Below are 22,902 nucleotides of genomic sequence, written 5' to 3' on the forward strand. Positions count from 1 at the left end.
CACAACTCCATAATTTATAAAGGGTTCTGGTGCAGCCTGACTAATCACATGACAACTCCACATCTTTGGTACAGGTACGATGGTACCTTGGTGTTGAGGACCCCAGCAGCTGGGGAAGGTTAAGAACATGCTCACATTTTACCTGGTTGGAGCAGCTAAAGGCTTAATTTGGATGGATAGATTGTCTACCTGGGTGGTTGCCATCTGGGACCCCAGATAGTTCTGATATTTGGTGGATGCATAATGCACCAGCATGTGCTCAGAAAACCTGAGATCAGTTAAATGTGATGCTCCTAGTGCCAAGAGTCTAGTTTGGTTTTACTGTCATGCAGCCCCCCCCCCACCCCACCTTTGATCTCTGGTGAGCGTGTCTGCGGGTGACTGAACCAAAACACTGAAGTGATCAGCTGGAACAAACAAAGCTTGAATTTAACTCTTTATTAAAGACAGCACTAGAAAAACAAGTGAGAGAGAGAGCAAGCAACTTGTCAAACTGGTCTAGAATCAGCTGGATTAAATCTACTTTTCAGGAAAAGTAGATTTTAACTGACAGGAAACAACATGAATGACAAAGTATCAATATGAGCAGATATGATCACGAAACTGAAGCTGCACTGATCCTGTTGAAACATTTAATCAGTGCCTCGAGAAAAATGATTCTGCTGCTCGTTTTATTCTCACTATACAAAATCAAAGGAAAACAGGTCGACTCCTGGAATGCGAAGGTTTAAATAAAATATATATTTTAAAGAAGGAAAAAAAAAAAAGTCATGTCACCATGGAGTCAAAACCCTAAAAATCCATTGCTGCACCGTCTGATTACAAAACTGCAGTTCATGTTAAAAACAACCAACAGGATGAAGGTCAAAAAGAAAGCAGACGTCTAAGCAGATGAGTTAAAAATAACCGGACTTCCTGATTTTCCTCTTGCTCATTTTTTCTTAGAACTGATTGAAGCCTAATTTAAAAGTTAATCCCTGCAAACAGCATGACTGATGCCCTGTAAGGTCACAGCGCCCCCTAGGAGGTCAGTGGCTGTGCTCCTCACAGATGTATGAAGTGTCCCTATGTGCCTGAGCTCCAAGACAGCAGACAGATGTCAGAGGACCACCACCAATAAGCCGGTGGTCCTCACTTCAGACCGCCGCTCTCCTCACACATGCGGAGTTACAACACGATGCTCAATCAGTGTAAAAATTGTGCCACATTAACTTGCAGATCCATAACGGAATTCGCAGTGGTGACATTGAGCAAAATGGGAGAAGCCAAAGCATTTAGTTTGGGTCAGAACGAGTAAATTTACCATAACAGTATTTTAAATACACCAAATTAGTTTGCCATCATAATAAATGATGGAACTGAGTAAAGTTTGAATTTCAAAATTCAACTGAATACCACTCTCTGCATTGCCCCTCCCAAGCAAACAGCAACACACTCGCTGAGCGCACACACACATTCATTTTATAACAAAGGTCTACTCACATAGTTTTAAATTTATGACGTACCTTGCGGCAGCATCGATATGAGATATAAATGGGAAAAAAAAAAAGAGTGGATGTGGAGATCTAGCTCCAGACGGACAGACACACGAGTGATTTGAATATCCTCACATGGACCTGGCTGGGTCAGAGTGGCACAAGAAATCCAGTTACGTTTAAAATCATCTCCATACCGACGCATCTCCATCAACAAACACGGCTACAGTTAGTTGGGGGGGGGGGGGGGGGGGCCTACAATTTTTTCCTCACCTTTATTTTTTTTTTTATGTTTTTACATAAACACAAACATTTGAATATTTGAAAAGAATTCCACACATTTAAAGTACATGATAGAAAAAGAACGCTTACCTCAGATTTATGCCTTCAGAACCCGCTTCCATCCGATTTTTTATGCTTAGATGTTTCACCATATTTGTTCTTGATCATTTTAAAAAAAGGAAGAATAAGAAGAAAAGAGTTTTACTTTAAACACATTAAATGGTAGAGGTTGACTTGATGCTTCTGCCTTGTATTTTTACTTGCGGGGAGGTGGCGGGCCTCCCGGCAGAGGGAGCGCAGACGTAAACTGATATGGCGTTTGCCCCATGAAGCCCATGAGGGGGGCCTGTGGTGGAGCAAAGGGCTGTGCCATCAGCGGCTGTGGCACTGCAGATGGGGGAGGAGGACCCTGCCCAAACTGACCCTGTGGCTTGTTAGACTGATCATGAATGCCACCTGCCCCACCCCCACTGGACTGTCCTCCGGCACGGTAATTCCCACCAGCGCTGCTGCCACTGCTGCCGTAACTCTGATACTGCTCCGAGTTGTAGCTGTTCCTGCGGTCGTGGTTTCGGTCCCTGTAGGAAGATGATGTGCGGTCCCCATCACGGTTGTTGCGGTTGTAGCCACTCCGATTATCTTTACCGCCACTGGGGCGCATGCGGCGGTCACACTCATTCTGATACATGAGGTTGGGGTTGTTGGAGCTGGTGTTACGATAACGCATTCTGCCACCTGTGAAACAAACAACAAAAAATTATCTCCAAACTGCATCAGTGTCGTTACTAAATTCAAGATATGTTTTAAAAAAATTCCATTCATTTATAATCAAATTTATTCTTACCGCCGCCTCCACGACCTGAGTCAACGAGCTGAAGCAGTTTGGGGTTGATGGCCTGCCGGGCCTCCTCTAGCACTCGGACAAGGTCCCGGGCCTGCCGCAGGTTCCCCGGGGTGAAGAAGGTGTAGGCAGTGCCCTTGTTGGTACTGCGGGCTGTACGTCCAATACGGTGGACGTAATCCTCCGAGCAACTGGGATAGTCATAGTTGATGACAAACTTGATATCTTCCACATCTTTTGGTGAAAGCAATTGATGGAGTGGAGAGAAAAAATAAATAAATCAATAATCACTGCAGGAAAAGAATCAGAACTAATCGTTTTTGTCTCTCCATTTTTTTTTTTCTGTGTAAACCACACGTTCTGGACTACAAGTCGCACCAAAGAATGTCACATCTGTCCAACAATGCATCACGAAGTGGGGAGAAAAAAAAACAAAAAAACAACAAAAAAAAAACCCCACACAAAACAAGTGCAAAGCACACTGGGCTACAAGTTGCACCTATGTTTGAAATGTGGCGCTCCCATTTCACGCAAAAAGAATTTAATCTGCACGTAATTTATTTATCACGCGACCACTTACCTTTGATCAGGCCTGCTGACCTGACATTGCTGTTCTTGTTGTCTCACACAGCTCAAACGAGTTAACTGCCAAGCAGTATTAAAGTTATATTTCCTCTTTTCTCCATTGTGGTCTTTCAGACTGAGAGCATGATTTGTTAAATTGAATTGTTCTCTTAAACAGAATGTCTCTCATTCTGATCTAATTGTATTAAGGTTGTTTGCACCCGGTTTAATTGTGCTCTAGAGTGTGAATGACTCATTCAGTATACAGCATCTTATCACATGTACTCTATGCCATCTTGTGGCCACAGACTTCTGCATTTTTTTTCCCCACATCACTTTGGAATATAAGCTACAAGACCTATATATACTGAAGTAGCCGTCATTAATTGCACTAATTAACTTATTTTGAAAGCAGTCAAAATTACAACCTGGATGTCCTGGCTGTCATTAGTGTGCTCAGATTTCATGCTAGTAGCCAAAGATGGTTACTGCCAGACGATGCATGTCTGTACATGCGGTGTTTGAGAGGATAAATACAGTGACCACATCGAGTTTTAGCTGTTAGAACGTTAGAGTGGTAACTATTACTCTCCATGAACTCTTTTCAAGCTGAAGGAACAGCAGTTGTCTGAGCTTCCAATTGAACTTTTAGCAGCATTTTCTTTTCTTTTTAAATGTAAAACCTGTAACTGTTAAAGTTAGACCATAATCAGACTTCAAGGTTCCTATTTTAATTGTAGGCATAATGCAGATGTGCACATATGGCACTAGGCCAATATGGCATGTCCCAGTGCAATTTGCTAGTTAAGGGGCATAAAATAGCAGCACAAATTCAGTGCCGTGTAAAAAACATAAGGGTTTAGTTTCCAGCATTTATTAGTGATGGGTGTTTTGCAGTTCAAATAGGACAGCCAATCAGAACGGCACCTGTCTGCCTTTAAACTGCAGTGCTCCAGGCACACAAGCTGTAGTATCCAGAAAGCAGATGCAAGTGAAAGGATTACTGGTTCATTAAAAAAAGATTAACTCCAACTCATTGGAAAGTGAAGCCTGTGGCTAGGTGAGTTTTCTTCTTCTTCAAGTATTAAAGAAGAAACAAACAACAACTAAAGACTAGTTTACCAACAGATCATATAAATTGAGAATCGCCTGGTTTCAACAGATGGGAAATTTTTAGACAGCTATCAGAGCCAGGGTTTTCTGCTTTAGTATAATGCTGTGCAAAATGTTTCAATTAAGCAAATTATTATATTCTCTGTGTGGTTATCATTGAAAAGTGACGTTAGCTGATGACAAAGAACACATTTAATGAATGAGAAGAGGATTTGTACTGGAATAAAACAGATAAACGAGTGTTATTTGTGATTTTTTTTTATGATAAACATTTTATTGACACCTGCAGTCCAACAAAGTAACATTTGTCTGTGATTGTGCATCCACCCACCTCCTCTTCAGGGAGAATATTGCATGGAATGCACAGGAAATTCCAATGCATGAATATGGTATGTAGCAGTAACGAATATTTCTAAAATAATTCAAAAATATTTTAATGAGGCATAACAACAAAAAAGTTATTATTTCAGGTTGGAAATAATCATCTTACCTGTTTGTTCAGATATTGTGCAAAAATCCACACATCTTAAATTTCATTTCATAAATCAAACACAGTTAAAACATGACGTCAGGGTTTTGAGCTCGCCATTGAGGCATAAAACCGTCAAGTTTTAAGATTCTTCATGTGAGCACGCACTGACCCATGTTACAGGTCAAATTTTTTAGAACACAAGTAGGAGTCTGTTTCTCATTACAGGAGATGTGGGGCTCTGACAGCACTGCTCAGTCTCATCAATAAGTCTCCTTTTTTCAGTCCAGCTGGACAGACGGACGTCACCACAATCTAAGAACAATGATGTGCCCTGAAACTTAGCAGCAACAAAGTGGACGACAGAAGTACCTGAATGTACAGTGAACTCGTGGAGGCGTTATGGCAAAAGGACGGTGAGGTACTTACCCCCGTCAGGTTGTTTTTACAAAGGTAGACAGTCACCCCCTGTTCAGTCCCGGTTCATACGGAGGGGCTGAGGGGGGAGGGACGCAGCTTTCATCCCTCACCTTCTGCGCACACCAGCAACAGCAGACGGGAGCAGAACCTTTTAACCTCAAGAGATGCAAAATGGCCGGTTCTGTTGCTCTCTCGTCGCATTGCGGGACCCTCCTCAGACCCCGGCCAGGACTGGATCCAGACGAGCCCCTTTAATTCTCTCTCTCTCCTGTCTGTCTGCTTTTTTTGGACGGACCGATGGGCAGACATACAGGCACCTCAGGCTGCTCCCAAGGAAGGCTCGTTGGATTTAATGTCTGACAATACTGGGCAGGGGGGATCTGACTTATCTATAAGAGGGGCTTTAAACCCTCTGAGACTAGCCAAGTCTCTAGACTAACGTGACCGAGGGGGCAGTGACAGCAGCACAGACTGTTACAGCTGCCGTGTGCTGCCAAACCCTGAGAGGGGAAGAAGAAAAAAAAAAAAAAGATACAGTCAAAAGAATTTTATCAAGTCAAAAACACTTCCCTTCTTCCCCATTCTCAGATTTATCCTACCAACAGATCTGCAAAACATAACAATATGGACCATTTTGCCGAAATATGTCAATTACACAATTTATTATTATAATAATATCATGTAATATGAGCAGCATCATTATTGAATTGCACTGACACCATGAAGGAGACTTAAGAAAATGTGCACAGGAGCAGCGTCCCACACACACCCCTCCTTTCAGGCAGCGTGCCAGAGAACCCCGACTGAAGAAACTGTTTTACTGCAGTAACAAGAAACAGACTAAAACACCCAGAAGGCTGCACAGCCTCCATCCTGGACATTACACTTTGTCACAAGCTGCACCCTTTTTTAAATGTCCCCCACCCCCCCACACACAATAATACGCTTTACTCGCTCTAAGTTTAAAAGTTTCTACAACCTTCAATGTGAAAGTGAAATAGTAAATTCAACTAATATAAACAAATGGAATTTGTGGCAGAGACTAATTTGTACAGCTGTAGATCCAGACAGGTTAGAGTTGACAAGCAAATTGTGAACATGAACTCAGTGCAGACTGTCAGCTTCAATGTGAAGTTAGTAAAAAAAAAAAAAAAAAGTACCCAATCTTTAGGCCCTGAGGCCCACTGAGCCGGTGCTGAGCCCCGGACTCAGTGATGTGTTGTGAAGGAGGGTCTGTAACTCTCCCTAGACAAGACACCAGTCCATCACAAGTCATTTCCCAGCCAAGGCCGGTACCCAATTTACAGCTGGGTGGACTGAGACAATGCAGATTAAAAGTACAGTGCACTATGTCACCAAAACATCTCCCTTAGGATATGCCTGCCAAAATTGATTTCTTTGTTCTAATGGCTCCCTATGGGTGTATAAAGTGAAAAATATTGGGGTCCAAATTTCTGGACCCCCTAGACCCCCAAAAATGGACCCCAAAGCCAATATATACTGAAATAATGGACTTTGGCATGGCTTCTGTAGGATATGCTTGCCAAAATTAATTCCTTTGTTCTAATGGCTCCCTATGGGTGTATAAAGTGAAAAATATTAGACCCCCCCAAAAGTGGCCCCCAAAGCCGATTTATACTGAAATAATGGACTTTGGCATGTCTTCCATAGGATATGCTTGCCAAAATTAATTATTTTATTCTAATGGCTCCCTATGGATGTAAAAAAGTGAAAAATATTGGGGTCAGAATTGTTGGAACCCCTAGACTCCCCAAAAGTGGCCCCAGAGGCTGATATATCCTGAAAAATAGACTTCAGCACAGCTCCCGTAGGATATTCTTGACAAATTTGTTTATTCTAATTGGCCATCTATGGGTGTAAAAAAGTAAAAAAAATATTGGGGTCCAAATTTTTAGACACCCTAGACCCCCCAAGCAGGGCCCCCAAAGCTGATATGAATCATATTTTTTGTGCTAATACAATAATCTCAATCAATGGGTAAAAACAAAAGTAAATATTTGTGTTTAATTCTTTGACTCCTAGACCCCCCTTCCCTAATCAAGTGGGTCCTCAAAGCTTATATTTACTGAAATAGTCAATTAAGGTTCATATATCATTTTGTTTAGGTTATATAATTAAATAAAGAAAAAAAAATTGATAAATCCAGCAGCAGTATCATTAATGAACTACTACAAAAAGTAAGTAGAGAAGCTTGAATCTTCGACTGGACTGGGTTGCTTGACGCGAGGACGTTTCGCTTCAAATCGCAGAAGCTTCCTCAGCTAAAATTCTTGCTCTGGTGGTCTGACTTCTGTCTTGACTCTTGTAGAGAAGAATAATCAGAAGTCACAAAAGCTGGAGTTTAAACCTAACCAGACCCCTCCTACCGAGAGGCAGACTGCTATAGGCTAGTGACTAAACAATAGCTCTAACTAGCACCTATTGTGCTCTAGTTAGCACCCTCCTAATGACAGGGCAGCTGTCCCTCCTAATGATGGGACGGACCCTCTCCTGATGGCTCCCTTGACGACTCTGCTGATGACGTGAATGACTCAGAAGCTGAGGACGTCCGACTAAGAGTCATAGCAGTGCTGAACAGTGCTAAGCCTCCTCCGTCCAACATCACAGGAGAAGAACGGAAAGCTTTGTCAGCACTGCAAAAGGACCAAAGCATCCTTATCCTGCCAGCGGATAAAGGCAGATGCGCGGTGGTCCTGAACACATTGGACTATGAGGCCAAGATCAACAACTTGCTCAAGGACTCCAATACATACGAACGTCTGAAGAGAGACCCCACGAGCGGCTATAAGAAGAAAATCATTAGCTACCTCCAAAACCTGGAGAAAGAGGGACTCATCGACAGGCAGACATACTACAGACTGTACCCTGGGGACGCCACTCCGTGCATCTATGGACTGCCCAAAATCCACAAACAGGACGTGCCACTCAGGCCTATTGTATGTAGCACAGATTCCATCACATACAATTTGGCCAAGCACCTCAAGTGGATTGTGGCTCCTCTAGTGGGTAACTCAGACCACCATGTGGAGAACACACAAGATTTTGTGTACAAGATCAAGGACCTGCAGCTGGAGGCAGATGAAACAATCGTGTCATTTGATGTGACTTCGTTGTTCACCTGCATCCCCACCGCTGAGGCCATCTCAGCTGTGAGGCAGAGACTGCTGGAGGATGTGTGTCTACTGAAAGGACCAAACTCACACCAGACCACATCTGCCAACTCTTGGAGATCTGTCTTAACACCACGTATTTCCTGTTTAGGGGGAATTACTACAGGCAGATTCATGGTTGTGTCATGGGGTCTCCGGTATCCCCCATTGCGGCCAATCTGTACATGGAGCGAGTGGAGAAGACAGCCTTGACATCTTTCATGGGCATCTCTCCCAGTCACTGGTTCAGATATGTTGATGACACATGGGTTAAAATCAAGCAACAGGAAGTTGAGGACTTTACAGAACACATCAACTTGGTGGACGCCAATATCAAGTTCACACGTGAGGATGCCAGAAACAACCATTTAGCCTTCTTGGACTGGTATGTTACGACTGGAGAGAACAGGCAGCTCCAGACAGGGGTTTACAGAAAACCAATATCTGCTCTCTGGCTCAAACCACCCCCTTGAACACAAGCTCGGAGTGATCAGGACGCTTCAACACAGAGCCCTACAGGTGCCCACAACTGCAGAGGGAAGGGCTAAAGAACAACAACATGTCCGGAAAGCCCTCACAGTATGTGGGTACCCACGATGGTCCCTGGACAAAGTGCAGAAGTCCCAGAGAACAAAGAGACCAGATAGACAGGAGACAAGAAGAAGAGGAGTGTCTCTCCCTTATTTAGCAGGAGTAGGGGAAAAACTACAGAGGATCTTCAGACAGCACAAAATCCCAGTTTACTTTAAACCGGTTAACACCTTGAGACAGAAATTAGTTCACCCTAAGGACAGGATCCCTAGTTACAAACAGAGCAATGTAGTGTATTCTATCAGATGTCAGGAAAACTGTAACGAACACTACATAGGTGAGACTAAGCAACCTTTACACAAAAGGCTATACCAGCACTGCAGAGAGGGCGCCAGTGGACCTCAGTCTGCAGTTCATCTCCATCTTAAAGACACTAACCACATGTTTGAGGACAAGGAAGTTAAAATATTAGCCAGAGAGAAGAAATGGTTTGAGAGAGGGGTCAAGGAGGCATTCTTTGTGAAACGTTTGAAACCCAGCCTTAACCGGGGAGGGAGTCTGAGACACGCTTTATCCCCTGTTTACAATGGGGTACTCAGGTCAAAGCAGTTTCAGTCTTTTGTTCATGGTAATGAGTCATTCACGTCATCAGCAGAGTCGTCAAGGGAGCCATCAGGAGAGGGTCCGTCCCATCATTAGGAGGGACAGCTGCCCTGTCATTAGGAGGGTGGTAACTAGAGCACAATAGGTGCTAATTAGAGCTATTGTTTAGTCACGGGCCTATAGCAGTCTGCCTCTCGGTAGGAGGGATCTGGTTAGGTTTAAACTCCAGCTTTTGTGACTTCTGATTATTCTTCTCTACAAGAGTCAAGACAGAAGTCAGACCACCAGAGCAAGAATTTTAGCTGAGGAAGCTTTGGCGATTTGAAGCGAAATGTCCTTGCGTCAAGCAACCCAGTCCAGTCGAAGATTCAAGCTTCTCTACTATTGGCATTCACAACTTTTCTGGTGCTGACTGGGGAGGCAAATTTGTAGGAGTAACCAAAAAGGCTTTGGTAAATGCATACATGAAACTTAAGGATAATGATCCTGCTCTACCGTGCTTCTTTGATCTTGGTTGTGGTCCTATTCCTATTAACCTAATTGATGGTGAGCTGCCACGACAGGTTAGACCTTTGGAGAGGTTTGTTTGTCATGTCTATTCATCCACTGGCCCTTACACCTTACCTGCACTGCGATGGGAGCTGTTTACATCAAAGAATCTGGAAGGAGAAATGCTGCCTCCTACTCGTGCTGCATTGCTTCCACATATAGCAAGGGTCAACTTTGTCTGAGAGATAAATCCTATGATGACAAAAATGCATCTCTCCCCTCTGTGGAAGGAAGTGGATGGAACATTCAGAATGAGATGTATGTGCCTCTGAAATGCCTTGAGCTCCCAGCACCTCGAGCAGTCATTGAACTAACCAAGTGTGGGTGCAAATCAGGATGTAAAGATGGTGTGTTTGTCTAAGGAACAATATTCCATGCACCCCTCTATGTAAATGCTTCTCAATGTGCTGTGAAAATGTTGATAGAAATGATGAACAGGAGGATGATGATGATTAGGACACTGTTTCTCTAATTTACAGGCCTGTGTAAATTTATATGTCCATATGATACTTAAAACGTACTTATTATACTGAAGTATTTACGCACTGCGTTATGTAAGATGTTATTACCTTAAATAAAATCTTAGCTTTAATGGTATTTTTTATTTTTATTATGTGTTCAGTATGGGTAAATAATACTGCTGAATTTCCATCACATTCTGAAATTAAATAATTTCTTGTCCTAAGAAAGTTAAAGAGTTTTGTTCTAATTTTCTTATATTTAAACCTAAAATGTTAACAAAATTGTTAAAAATACAAAAAATGTCTTTTATTTGGTAGCCTGATATCATGTTACCCCTTAAATGTCTCATAAACACCTTTATATTACCAACATTAACTTACAATTTAGAAATATTACCGAAAATCAGATCTTTTTGGTAGGAAACTTAAGGGGCATCCCCAGAGTGGGCTCCAGGGGTCTGAAAATTCAGACCCTGACTTTTTTTATTTATTGGCACCCAAATAAAGCCATTTAAACAAAAAAATCTATTTTGGCAAGCAAATCCTACGGAATTACATAGTGCACTGTACTATAAGTGTCTTATCCATGGACACAGAGAGGTGGTGCGAGCCAGATGTGAACCCAGGTTCACATAATGACAGTCCTGCTCCTTACTGAGCTACTCGTTAATCATATCCACATTAAAATCAATGGTTTAGGAACTTTTTAAGTGACTGAAACTCTTTGGACACGTCTAACGAGCCATTTTATGCCCTCATGTTATGTCACTATTTCATTAACAAGTCTGCAAAAGAAATGGGGCAAAAGTCGATTTCATGTGTTACAAATCTCTTGTTGGTTCAGTGAAATCAATGATTCAGAAAGATAAAGAATATGACTCAAGATGGCAAATCTGTCTACAGAAGGTAATCTTCAGAAAACAAGTCAGTGCACCTAGAGCTGACAAGTGAGGAAAGTCACCAAGACACCAGTGACAACTCTATAGTTATAGGCTTCTATGGCAGCAACTGGAGAAATCTGTGCAGAGTGCAGCTCTGTCTGTTGCATCAACAGTGGAGTGGAACAGGTTCTGGTGTTTTAAAGTCTTCCTCTGTTCCACCACACCATGAAGCTGTGTAACTGGTGATGCAACAGACAAACGCTGCACTATTCATATGTTCTTCAATCACAGCCACAGAAGGCTATAAGTCAGTTTTCATAGGCAACTTAGTGTCTTCCTCACTCGTTTCTTATTTGCGTGGTCACTATTTGAGAACTGCCCACTCCAGACTGATTTACCAAACAGCACCATACTGTTTGCATTTGTTAGTGGTTGAGATAAATAAATTCCAAGGCATATATTCATTGACTTTGCCAGGGTCACGCATCAACCCTGACTTGTCTTAAGAAAGTTGTCTGTAAAAGTGATTATTTACTGTAAATTCATCAAGATGTGACAACAACTGTTACACATTTTAATACACTGTGCTTTCAACTCTAATAGGGGACTGTAGGTCAGGTGGTAGAATGTTTTGATCACATTAATGAAAGTGTTAGCAGCTCGATCTCTTTTATCTACATGTGGAAGTGGCCTTGAGCAAGACAGCAAACTCCAAAAATTGCTTCTGGTGTGCAGCTGAGGTGCAAAAAAGTGCCAGGACATCAGTCTGTGGGACTACGTGCATGAATGGGAGGAGTCACTGGGTCACTGGACTTAAAAGGTGAAATGCGTCCATTTGCCATTTAATATACTGCAATAAAACAGCTACAATTAAAAAGTAAACTAAAGTCCAAATATATATATGGACGTAGCTGACCTGAATTTGACAACAATGTGTTTGCAGTGACATTTTGTATTTTCAAAGTCTGATGGCCGTAGGTGTTCTCACATCTACTTACCTAGTGGTCATGCTAACTTCACAAAAAGGAAGAATAGCTGCATTTGAACACATGAATTTGACTGCAACATTTTACTTATCAATCTAAAAGGCACATAAAACTCTCCATGTTATTCACATGAAAAATGCTGAAAGGAGGACAGATGAGACATAATGTCAAAGATCACATGGCCTTATCTGTATGTGTGAGCAGACCTACCCAGACCACGAGAGGCGACGTCAGTAGCAATCAGTATAGGAGCTTTTCCACTGCGGAATTCTGTGAGAATAAATGGAAAAAAAAAAAAAAAAAAAAGATTTATTAGTCACTCGGGAGGAGCTAGGAGTCGAGCCGCTGCTCCTCCACGTCGAAAGGAGTCAGTTGAGGTGGCTCGGGCATCTTTTCCGGATGCCCCCCGGACGCCTCGCTGGAGAGGTGTTCCGGGCACGTCCCACTGGGAGGAGGCCCCTGGGAAGACCCAGGGCACGCTGGAGGGACTACATCTCTCGGCTGGCTTGGGAATGCCTTGGGGTTCCCCCGGAGGAGCTGGAGGAGGTGTGTGGATTGGGAGGTCTGGGCAGCTTTGCTTGAGCTGCTGCCCCCGCGACCTGACTCCGGATAAAGCGGAAGAAAATGGATGGATGGAAGATTTATTAGATATGAATCATCAGCTCAATTTACACTCAAATGATAGTAAACACAAGCATCTGTAACATGTGTTCTGATAGTGGGTTCACTTCATTCTGGTGTGCTCTTAAAAATGTAAGAGGCACACGAGATGAGGATGAGTTCCCTGAAATGTGCACCAAATTCTCCTGATGTTAGGTCGGGGTCAACCTCGCACTGTCTGTCCAGTGCAGGAATCTGACTGACCCCAGGAAAGATGGAGGGACTTTTGCCAATTTCTATCAAGTTGTGTGCCAGTTTGGGAGGACTATGTGTTGAACGCAGGCCAGGCAAGAGTTGCGGGGGGTGTCAACCAAGAGACACGGAGTTCTTTCTCAACCCGATACACAATGAGGCAGCACCTAAGTGAGCCAGATGTGAGAGCTGCTTTACTCATGTAACTTTAGAACCTTCCCCTTCACAGTTTAAACATCTTTAGAATTAAGAGTTCTGTGGACATTCAGCTGTAACGCACTAGATGACAGCGACATGTGCTGCACTGGAGGTATTATTACCTGTGAGTACCCAATCTCTTTCTGGCTGGCTTTTGTCTCCATGGATACACATGGCTGGCCATCTAGAAAACAAAACCACTATGAGACCAACAGACTATAAATATCTGCTGTCAAATATATGATGCATTTAAGTAGCAGAGAAACAAACAACAACAACAAAAACAAAAACCCACAAAAGACACAAAACTTAAGTTGCTCATGTGGCATAACCACATGGCCTGCTTTTTACCAGTTTCGCCAAATACACTGCCTCTGTAAGTCACATGGTTAATATTAGCAATTATCTTTCTGAAAACAGGAGCAGTACATTATTTATATTAACATTAGGGTTTTTTTGCCTCAATTTTAAAATGTTTCCCCCCATTTTATTCTGATCAAATCCATAAGCTCTTTTATAAAGCACTTTGTAAATTTGTTAAGACATTACATGCATTTATTAATAATTGATTATTCACAAACACTGCATTGCTGCAAAAAAAGCTATTCTGATTCTGACTTCACTCTCATAATATATGCCTGTGGTCTCACCCATCTCGTCTCATTCTTCTGGTTAGATCGTCACAACGCTTCTTGGTCTCCACAAAAATTATGGTTTTGTTTTCCTTTTCAGCCATAATCTCCTCCATTAGCTGGATAAGCCTGTAGTCATGGAAACAGGAAAAAAATGGTTTCTGGAATTCAAGAATTTACTCCTTTTCTAAAGATAAACAGGTTTAAACTGCTTGTAATTAGGGGTGCCGGAAAAAAATAGATTCATGTCCGAATCGTAATTCTTATTAAGATTCTGAATTGATCCAAAATGTCTAACAATCGATTTTTAAAAAGCATTTTTTAAAACATTTTCTTACTTACTCGCTGCGTGTACTGTTTGTCAGGCAACGACTTCCGTACTACAGCGTCCCCGCGGGGGGAGGGTCCGGCATGCTTCAAACATTCGTGAGCTGTAGCTTAGCATGGCAGACGAAGCGCTAATTCAGCCAGCACCATCTTTGCTGAAGGCAAATGTTTGGGTGAATTTTGGATTTTATTATTTGAGGCATAAGAAGGAGCTTGACATGACTTATGCAGTGTGCAAAATGAAAGTCAAGTACTTCAGAAACACTTCAAATCCACAAGCCCACATGCTACGCCATCACCCGGAGCTAAAAGAAGTGGAGCAGCGGTATCTGCCGACTACTGACCAGCGCTTTGCTAAACTGCCAGTCAACTCTGAACGAGCAAAGCAGATGAGTAAATTTACATCTTTAGAATCACTTGATTAAGCTTGTAAAGCTGCATTTTCTTAAACATTTTTTTTAAGTAATACTGTATAACTATTTCTCAGAGCTCTTTCAATCGAAAATCGATTCTGAATTGAATCGTCGCCCCAAGAATCTGAATCAAATTGAATCGTGAGTTGTTGTAAGATTCACATCCCTACTTGTAATGCTCCTTGGACCTGGGCCCGGTTTCATAAAGTGTTCTAATCTTGTTTAGCCAAATAAACTCACTTAGTTGACTACTTTTTTGACATTAGTCGACTAAAGTTTCCCGTTACCAGACTTAAGTTTTTAGCCTGATAGAAAGAAGGTCAATCTTATTTTAGTCAACAAAACTTCAGTGTCTTACCTCAAAAATGGTGGCTATCATGTATCACCACTTGATGGAACGCTCAAGAGCATCCCTATGTCGCTCATATTCCTCCAAAAGGAGAGCTTGCTCCACTTTTGGGCATGGTTTTAGCAGACAATTGTCATGATGTGTTTGTGACAGTTCTCACATTAACCACCGGAGGTCACCGTTATGCTGAGCAGTGATGTGTGCACACAAAGGCTTGAAGGAAGTGTAGAAGAAGAAATGCTAGGCTAAGAGCTAAGCACGTCATTCTGAAATTCATGTGTCCATAAATGTTAATAAAACCAGTTAGGCTGGACAGTTCATGACAATGACCAACCCGGAAGAATGCAAAACTCTTGTGCATTGAAGGGGTTTCTTGACAACAGCGCTGCAAGGTCGCTATGGCCATGAAATTTATCCACCAATGTAAAACGGCTAATCTACAAGTTTAGCTGTTGATGTGAAATGGTGATTAGACAAACTAACTGTAGTCGACTAAGTTTAAGAGACCAAAAGATTAGATTGCTTTATGGAACCGGTCCATGTTCTCAACTGGTTTAAAACCATTTTCCTTATTTTAAACTGTTCTAAAATAATGTTAAACTGGTTTAAAGTGTTTAACATGACAGATTATCAGGTTTTAATTGTTTCCACATTAATGAAACGACATTAGATGTTTCTGAAATTTTTTAAACATGTAAAGAGACTGCATTTATAGAGCACTTTACATCACATTCACACACACCGACCTCAAGGTGCTGCTGTGCAAAGCACTCGCTGCATACGGGGAGCAACTTAGGGATTATGGACCTTGCCCAAGGGCACTTAGTGATTTTCTGATTTGACAGGGATTTGAACAGAGCATTCCCTACATGTCAACCAATGGCAAATTGGACAAATTTTAACTAGCCTTCTGTGGACATCAACCAAGAAAAGCCAGTTTTCCTGGATTTTTGGGTTCAAAAACATTTTTTCCTGATGTTTTGGAATCTAAAGATCTAGTTCTAACTATAAGTGCTGTGATTAGGAGAAGTAATGATTAGTTGTTGTGTGTAAACGTATGAGATAATGTTCTGTGGCACTACTGGAGCAGCTGATAATAGAAATATAACAGCACATTACTGCTACAGTCCTGAATGTCCATACTTGTTGTCCTTCTCAGCCTCCATGCAGACATCGACAATCTGCAGGATGTTGTGGTTGGCACTGAGCTCTAGGGCGCCAATATTAATCTGGATGTAATCCCTCAAGAAGTCCTCAGCAAGCTGTCGAACCTCCTTTGGCCAGGTTGCACTCCACATCAGAGTCTGTCTGTCAGGCTGTGTGACAAGTGGGGAGGAAAAAAATGGCAGTGACATGTGCCAGTTCACATTAAATTTACCATTTGTTTTAATTCAGCACAGTCGACATGGTCACTGAACATTCCTCCTACCCTGATCTGCTCCACTATCTTACGAATCTGAGGTTCAAAGCCCATGTCCAGCATGCGGTCGGCCTCATCCAGCACGAGGTAGGTGCAGCGACGCAAGTTAGTTTTTCCCACCTCCAAGAAATCAATCAGACGACCAGGTGTGGCGATGCAGATCTCCACACCTACAATCAGACAAAATCCTCATTAGACCAGATCACAAAGAGATAGAGACCATCGGGTGCAAGGAATTAGGAAGCCCATTACAGCTGTAGAAGTCAAAAGATACTCATGCACTTATAATGTTCATGAGACGTCATTAATTGAAAGACTACCAAAAAATAGGGAGCACTTTTAAAATTATAAGATGAACTCAGTCTGTAGAAAATCTCAGTCACACGCTACAGCTGGTACAGTCTTTTGTCTGCAGTGCTGATGATTGGATTTACTGAAATTCATTAGTAACCAACCACAGTACTTTGTACAAGGAAAGTTTCATTGGTGACCCCAGTTTTTACATGTTTCAGACTACAGCATGATTTTGGAAAATTTGTGAGACTAAAATTCTAGTTTTCATTTGCTTTTTTTTTTTGTCCTTCTATTGTTCACTGTTCCACCTAAGGCAAGACAACATTTTATTAATTTTAAAATTTTCCTGGATTGTATTTTGAAACTTTGTGTCTCTCAGGGATGAAGAAGATGTGATATCAGAGTATATAATGGGTGGGACTTGGTACTCAGACTATTTCCTCTCCAGCTCATCCTAATACAGATCAAAAATCATTGACCGTTTAAATTTTCTGTCACAGAGTCTGCGCTCTTTATCTAAAGAATCAATGTGTCAAACAGCTTTAGTTCTTCATTTGATCCACACACTTATCAGTGAAGAAGACACAGACTACAGGGAAACAGCCAAGATGAAAGATTTCAGCAAGCTAATATCCACGAATACCAAATTATACAGTTGATGTAAAGTTGATCTCTTCCCCAAATACTAAAAATCAAAAAATTGCATACACCTGCCAATAACCACACCCACCTCTCTCAAGGTCCCGTATCTGTGGACCTTTGGGTGCTCCTCCATAGACACAGGTGCTCTTGATACGTGAAGACTTGCCGTAGTCATATGCTACCTGCTGAACCTGCTGAGCCAGCTCCCTGGTTGGGGCTAGCACCAGACACTGAAATCAAGAAGACCAGTTGGGTGTTACGGAGCAGCTGTCCCAACAATTACAGTGCAATTTCTACACAATGTTATAACACTAGGGATGTCCAGATCAGGTTTTTTTTTGGCCCCGATCTGATTCCGAGTCATCTGGAGTATCTGCCGATACTGAGTCCCGATCTGATACTTTAAAAAACTGAATGAACAATGAACAAATGCTAAATATATAATAATTTCATTTTAATCACCTTATTTTATTATTTATCACTTAAACAATGCACTTCTCCTTGAGGTAACTTGATCAAGTAATAATCTACCAGACTTAAAAAATGTACAAATTTCCATGTTATTTTATTTGTCTAAAAATAAATGACCAAGGTTCCGTATGTTAAACAAGAAATTATCTAATCTGAAATAACAGGTGGTTATAATTTATAGATGAAAGGTTTCTAAAGAACCATTTATTGATTTAGCTATTTTAATTACAAGTGTTCTAAACTTTTTTAAACAGTAATCAGAAATTTTGAGGTAACAAACAACAACAAAAAACATATCCAAGGATTTTTCTTCAGACACATGGTTTCTGCACTGATCTGTGGTTCAAATCCCCGCCTCACTGAAAAATCACTAAGGGCCCTTGGGCAAGGTCTTTAATCCCCTATTGCTCCCAGTGTGTAGTGAGCGCCTTGTGTGGCAGCATCCTGACATCGTGGTGAATGTGAGGCATAATTGTAAAGCACTTTGAGCGTCTGATGCAGATGGAAAAGCGCTATATAAATGCAGTCAATTTACCATTTGTACAGATCAGTGGTTTCTGCCACTAGTCTTCCGTGTTTTGGCCCGACCCGCCGTTCCTATTGGCGAAACTACATCACGGCTCAGAGCGTCGAAAGTTCAAAAGTCAACTTGAAAAGTAAAAAGAAAAAACAAAAAACAAAAAAAAAAAACAAAACAAACAAAAACAACTTACATTTGCATCCTGACAGTCCTCAGTGTCCCTCTGATGCTTTATCAGTGTTCAACAAGTTCAGAGCAGCGCAGTGAACGTGAATGAAGACGGAAGCTCTTTAAGACACGCTCCTAAATGTGATGAGTGCGCACGTCGCTCGTGCGCACACCATCTCTCGTTCTGTTTTGTAGACAAACGATCACAGGTCAATTTGGATTTTTTTTCTTTTTGTTAATCAGATGACAGAGGACTTGGTCAGCACCGGGTCCTGGTGCGCACGGAAGGATGACTGAGCAAGAGATTCGGTGGGAAAGTGTCCATCATCCTCTTGTCATTCCATCAAGGCATCAGGCTGAGCATGTAAACACACCAACAGCAGTTCTGCGAAAGAAACTTTGCGCGCGTAACTCCCCCCACCTCTGTCTGGGTTACAATTCCATCTCTTCTTGTTCCCTTTTCTCCTCTGGAATCAGTTTCAGCTGCACGCGTGTGCGAGAATGTCCGGTTGAACTTATGTTTTTTCTTTTGTTCAATTAAAAAAAAAAGAAAAAAAGACTGGGTTGAACTTTGACCGCGTCAGCCTGCCGACAAGCAGCAATGCGCGCTCCCGTCAGAAGCATCGCGTCAAAAGCCAAGCTAAAGCGACGCTTCTGACGCCTTTAAAAAGCAACGTGTCTCACGCCTCTGACGCTTCCGACGCGTGAAAGGCCCATTAATGAGCCTGAAATACCGCTGATCAAAATAATGAGGATAAAATCTATATCAGATCCCTGATCGGGATGCAACGTCCGATTTCGATCAAGTCTGAAACCACGTGATCGGGCCCGATTTCCAATCACATGATCGGATCGGGACATCCCTATATAACACACTCAGAAATATGTACTTACAATTGGTCCGTCTCCTCTTTCAAGATAGGGCTGATGGTTGATGTGTACAATTGCAGGAAGAAGATACTATTGAGAGAAAAAAAGAGAAAATGTTCTGATTCTTTAATTTATTTATACCACTGAGTCTTTTGGAACTTGTTTTAAAAGAGTGCTATGTCAATAAAATTAGAATTACAGCCTCTCATCCTTACAGCCAATGTTTTTCCAGAGCCAGTCTGTGCAATTCCCACCATGTCCCTGCCACTCAGTGCCACAGGGAATCCCTGAGACTGGATTGCTGTTGGCTCCTTGAAGTTTTGCTCCATCAGCACATCGATCACATACTCTAATACCAGAGTAACACAACCAAAAAGACAATTACACTGCAGTTGAGCAGAGTGTTACTGTGCTTTCTTTCATTATATTAGAAATCCTTACAAATGCAAGCCTACAAAATATTTCACAGTAATCAAAGAGAAAAGATTTAAATTACTCCTAATTTTGTGAAGTAAAGCCAAATGAATAAGGATTTCAGTGAAATCAACCATGTAGGCATTATCAAATGTGTACTGTGTAGTTACTAACGAGGAAACTGTGCCTGGTGAAATGCAGTAACAGCCTTTGGAGGGTTGGCTCCCCGGACGGTGATCTCCTTCTTCCGGCGAAACTCTTCCAACTCATACTGGATATGACCAGGAATGAAATTAAGACTTCAGTATCAAATATGCTGTGCAGATGGTTATACTGTTCCAAATAATTTTGACTATGAAGAGCAAATCATTTTTTCAGTAACTGTTGATAATATGGAAGACATTAGAACATTAAAATCACAAATGTTTTTACTGTGAACTAGCTGAAAAGAGTCAAACCATTTTGTGCTGCTACCTGATTCGTGCGTTGGATTTCTGGGTGTTCAGTGTAGAAATTCTTCTCAAATTTTGGCAGCTCATCCAGGTTCCACCTCTTCTTACGGAGACGTTCCCCTGGATTCCCAAACTTCATCGGTGGGGGGCCACCACGACCACCCATGCCGCCGCCGCCGCCGCCACCGCCACCACCAAACCGAGGTCTAGGAGATGAGGATAATTTCACCATGTTGGCTTACTTCACGAGGCTGAATGGCTAGCACTTGCTTTATCAACATGGCAGTTAACCCTGCAGTTTGCTCGTTTGTGATCAGTATATTTCTCAAGCTAAATCCAAATCTCCACACTTTTACACCCGCAGACTGTATAGTCATTTTATTACTACTACTGTCATCTGTGTGCTTGCTCAGAGGGGTTGGTAAAGACAGACATTACTCATGTGAAGCGCCTTGAGGTGGCTTTGTTGTGATTTGATGCTATAGATTTAAAATAAAATAAATTGAAATTGATCACTACCAGTGCACTGACACCCATCCCTTTGAGACAGAAAACTGCACCTTGAATTAAATGAACATGGTATGCTGTAAATAAGTGACAGAACCCAGTAAGGTTTCAGTGTACACCTGGTTTCTTAGACAATACAGTATCCAAATATAACCCTAACTCTTCCCAGTGTAAAGAGTAAAGAAACACTAGCAGAATCCCAAGTTGTGGTACTTCCATTTACATCATGGGAAAACCCCAACAACAAAAACAAATATGACTGCTCTTGGTGATTAATTTTCTTTGGATAGAAGACTTAAATCTTGTTCATTTTATGACACAAAAACACCATGTAGCATGTCAATTTCCAGGAAAAAATATAAAATAGTGATTTTTTTCTTGACATTTGTCACTTATTTGGAGAGAAAAAAGGATTATTGTAGACCTTCTCTTGGCTGTCCTCAGGTTTAAACCAAACTAATAACCTGTCATTATGCAAATTTTGAGGGTTGCAATAAACATAACTGCTCAGCAATTATCTCTGTAGGAAGATCCTTGAAATTAAGTGAGTTAAGACCTTAGTTTTAAAAAAAATTTTAAGACCTGATCGCACTGTAGACTTATGATCTTTCCTGGACCACAACAAGAAATATCTGGAGAACACAGAGCTTTACAAGGAAAGCATAATCAGGAAGATTAAAAAAAAAAAAAAAAAAAAAACAATCATGGCCACAAAAAAATTGTCCAAATTGGTCTTTTTTTAAGATATCATACAAATCAGTGGTCACAAACACAGTTCCTGGAATTCACCTGTTCTGCTGCATTCTTTCCTTCTGATTAACTTAGTCAGGTGTGTTCAGCTTAAGTGTTGGTAGTGACAAGACAGGAAATAATAACTGAACTGTACTTATATAGTGCTTTCCCATCTATGACAGATACTTAAAGTGCTTTATAGAGGTATTTCAACCTTCACCAGATAATGTTTGGTACATTAAATGCTGAAGGTTAATGAAGTTGCTCGATTCTGTCATTTCAGTTTTGCAAAAGTGGCCAAGTGTTGCTGGTAGAGGTTTGTGTGGAGTCAAACAATAGGGGGTGCTGTTTAGTTGTGCCTGAACCATCGGACACGAGCAGTTTATTACCTTATACATAGTATATTAGTATATAATTATTTTATCATTTCGGTTCGCTTCCCCACTGACCTATTTGGTGTAAATTCAATAAAACTTCCCATTCAACTACACACACCCAAATGAGGATGCTGCCATGCAACATGCTGAACCACACCCCAAGAACAATCTGGGGATCAAGAACCTTGCTGACGGCAAACTGTGGTGGCAATAGTAAGACATGAGGTATTGACAGAGCAGACAGAATAAAGTGCACGTCATCTGCAGCAGTGGAGTGAAAAGTCGGCCGGGCCGACGTATAACCGCCCTTTGTCGGTAGGGGTAACAACAATAGAAAGTCAGTGTATCACAGAAACTCATTTTATGTTGATCAGATGATTTTTTTTTTCCCCATTTGACGAATCTGTTGTTGCCCAAAAAGTTTAGCTTCTTCATTCCTCCCCAATGTTCTCGTTTTTTTTTTTTTTTGTTTTTTTTTTTAAGTCGAAGCGCTGTTTTAGGCCTCGCCTCCTGCATTAAACCCGTCACGGCCTTAACGAAAGTTTTGTAACCCAACATTAACTGTGTTTTAAACAAGTTTACATTTTAAATATATCCGCGTTACCTGGCTCGCCCACGGTCTCTGTCCCGGTCTTCAAATGACGAACCTCCTCCTCTCATACTGCCGAAAATAAATTAACCCTCGACGCTGCGTTAGCTTAGCCTTAGCGTAGCTTCAACGTCGGACAAAGGTTGGTTTTCGTGAGAACTACCGCGAAATACAGATTAAGTGGTGCGCTGTTTAACAAAACAGTCTTAAACTATCGCTGTATATCTAGGAGAAAACTTCGTTTAAACTAAAATAATTTTGTTACGCGTATAAGATACAGGCGTCTTAAAACAAACGATGCTACGTCTGACACCGCGCGCTTTGAAAGCT

General features: G+C 41.6%; 1 protein-coding gene across 1 annotated transcript; it reads right to left on the reverse strand.

Moving 5' to 3' along the window:
* Positions 1-423: 423 nt before the first annotated feature.
* On the reverse strand, positions 424-22,902 carry LOC117525671 (probable ATP-dependent RNA helicase DDX17). The gene is made up of 13 exons (XM_034187592.1): positions 22,588-22,902; positions 20,390-20,573; positions 20,090-20,186; positions 19,717-19,850; positions 19,526-19,591; positions 17,561-17,702; positions 16,546-16,706; positions 16,260-16,432; positions 14,046-14,156; positions 13,518-13,579; positions 12,556-12,615; positions 2,602-2,832; positions 424-2,492 (listed from the first exon to the last, which is right to left on the reverse strand). Exons 1-13 carry the CDS (start codon positions 22,641-22,643, stop codon positions 2,014-2,016), a joined length of 1,956 nt encoding a protein of 651 aa, XP_034043483.1. The 5' UTR covers positions 22,644-22,902; the 3' UTR covers positions 424-2,013.

This window comes from Thalassophryne amazonica, chromosome 15, assembly GCF_902500255.1.
Source record: "Thalassophryne amazonica chromosome 15, fThaAma1.1, whole genome shotgun sequence".
Lineage (NCBI taxonomy): Eukaryota > Metazoa > Chordata > Actinopteri > Batrachoidiformes > Batrachoididae > Thalassophryne > Thalassophryne amazonica.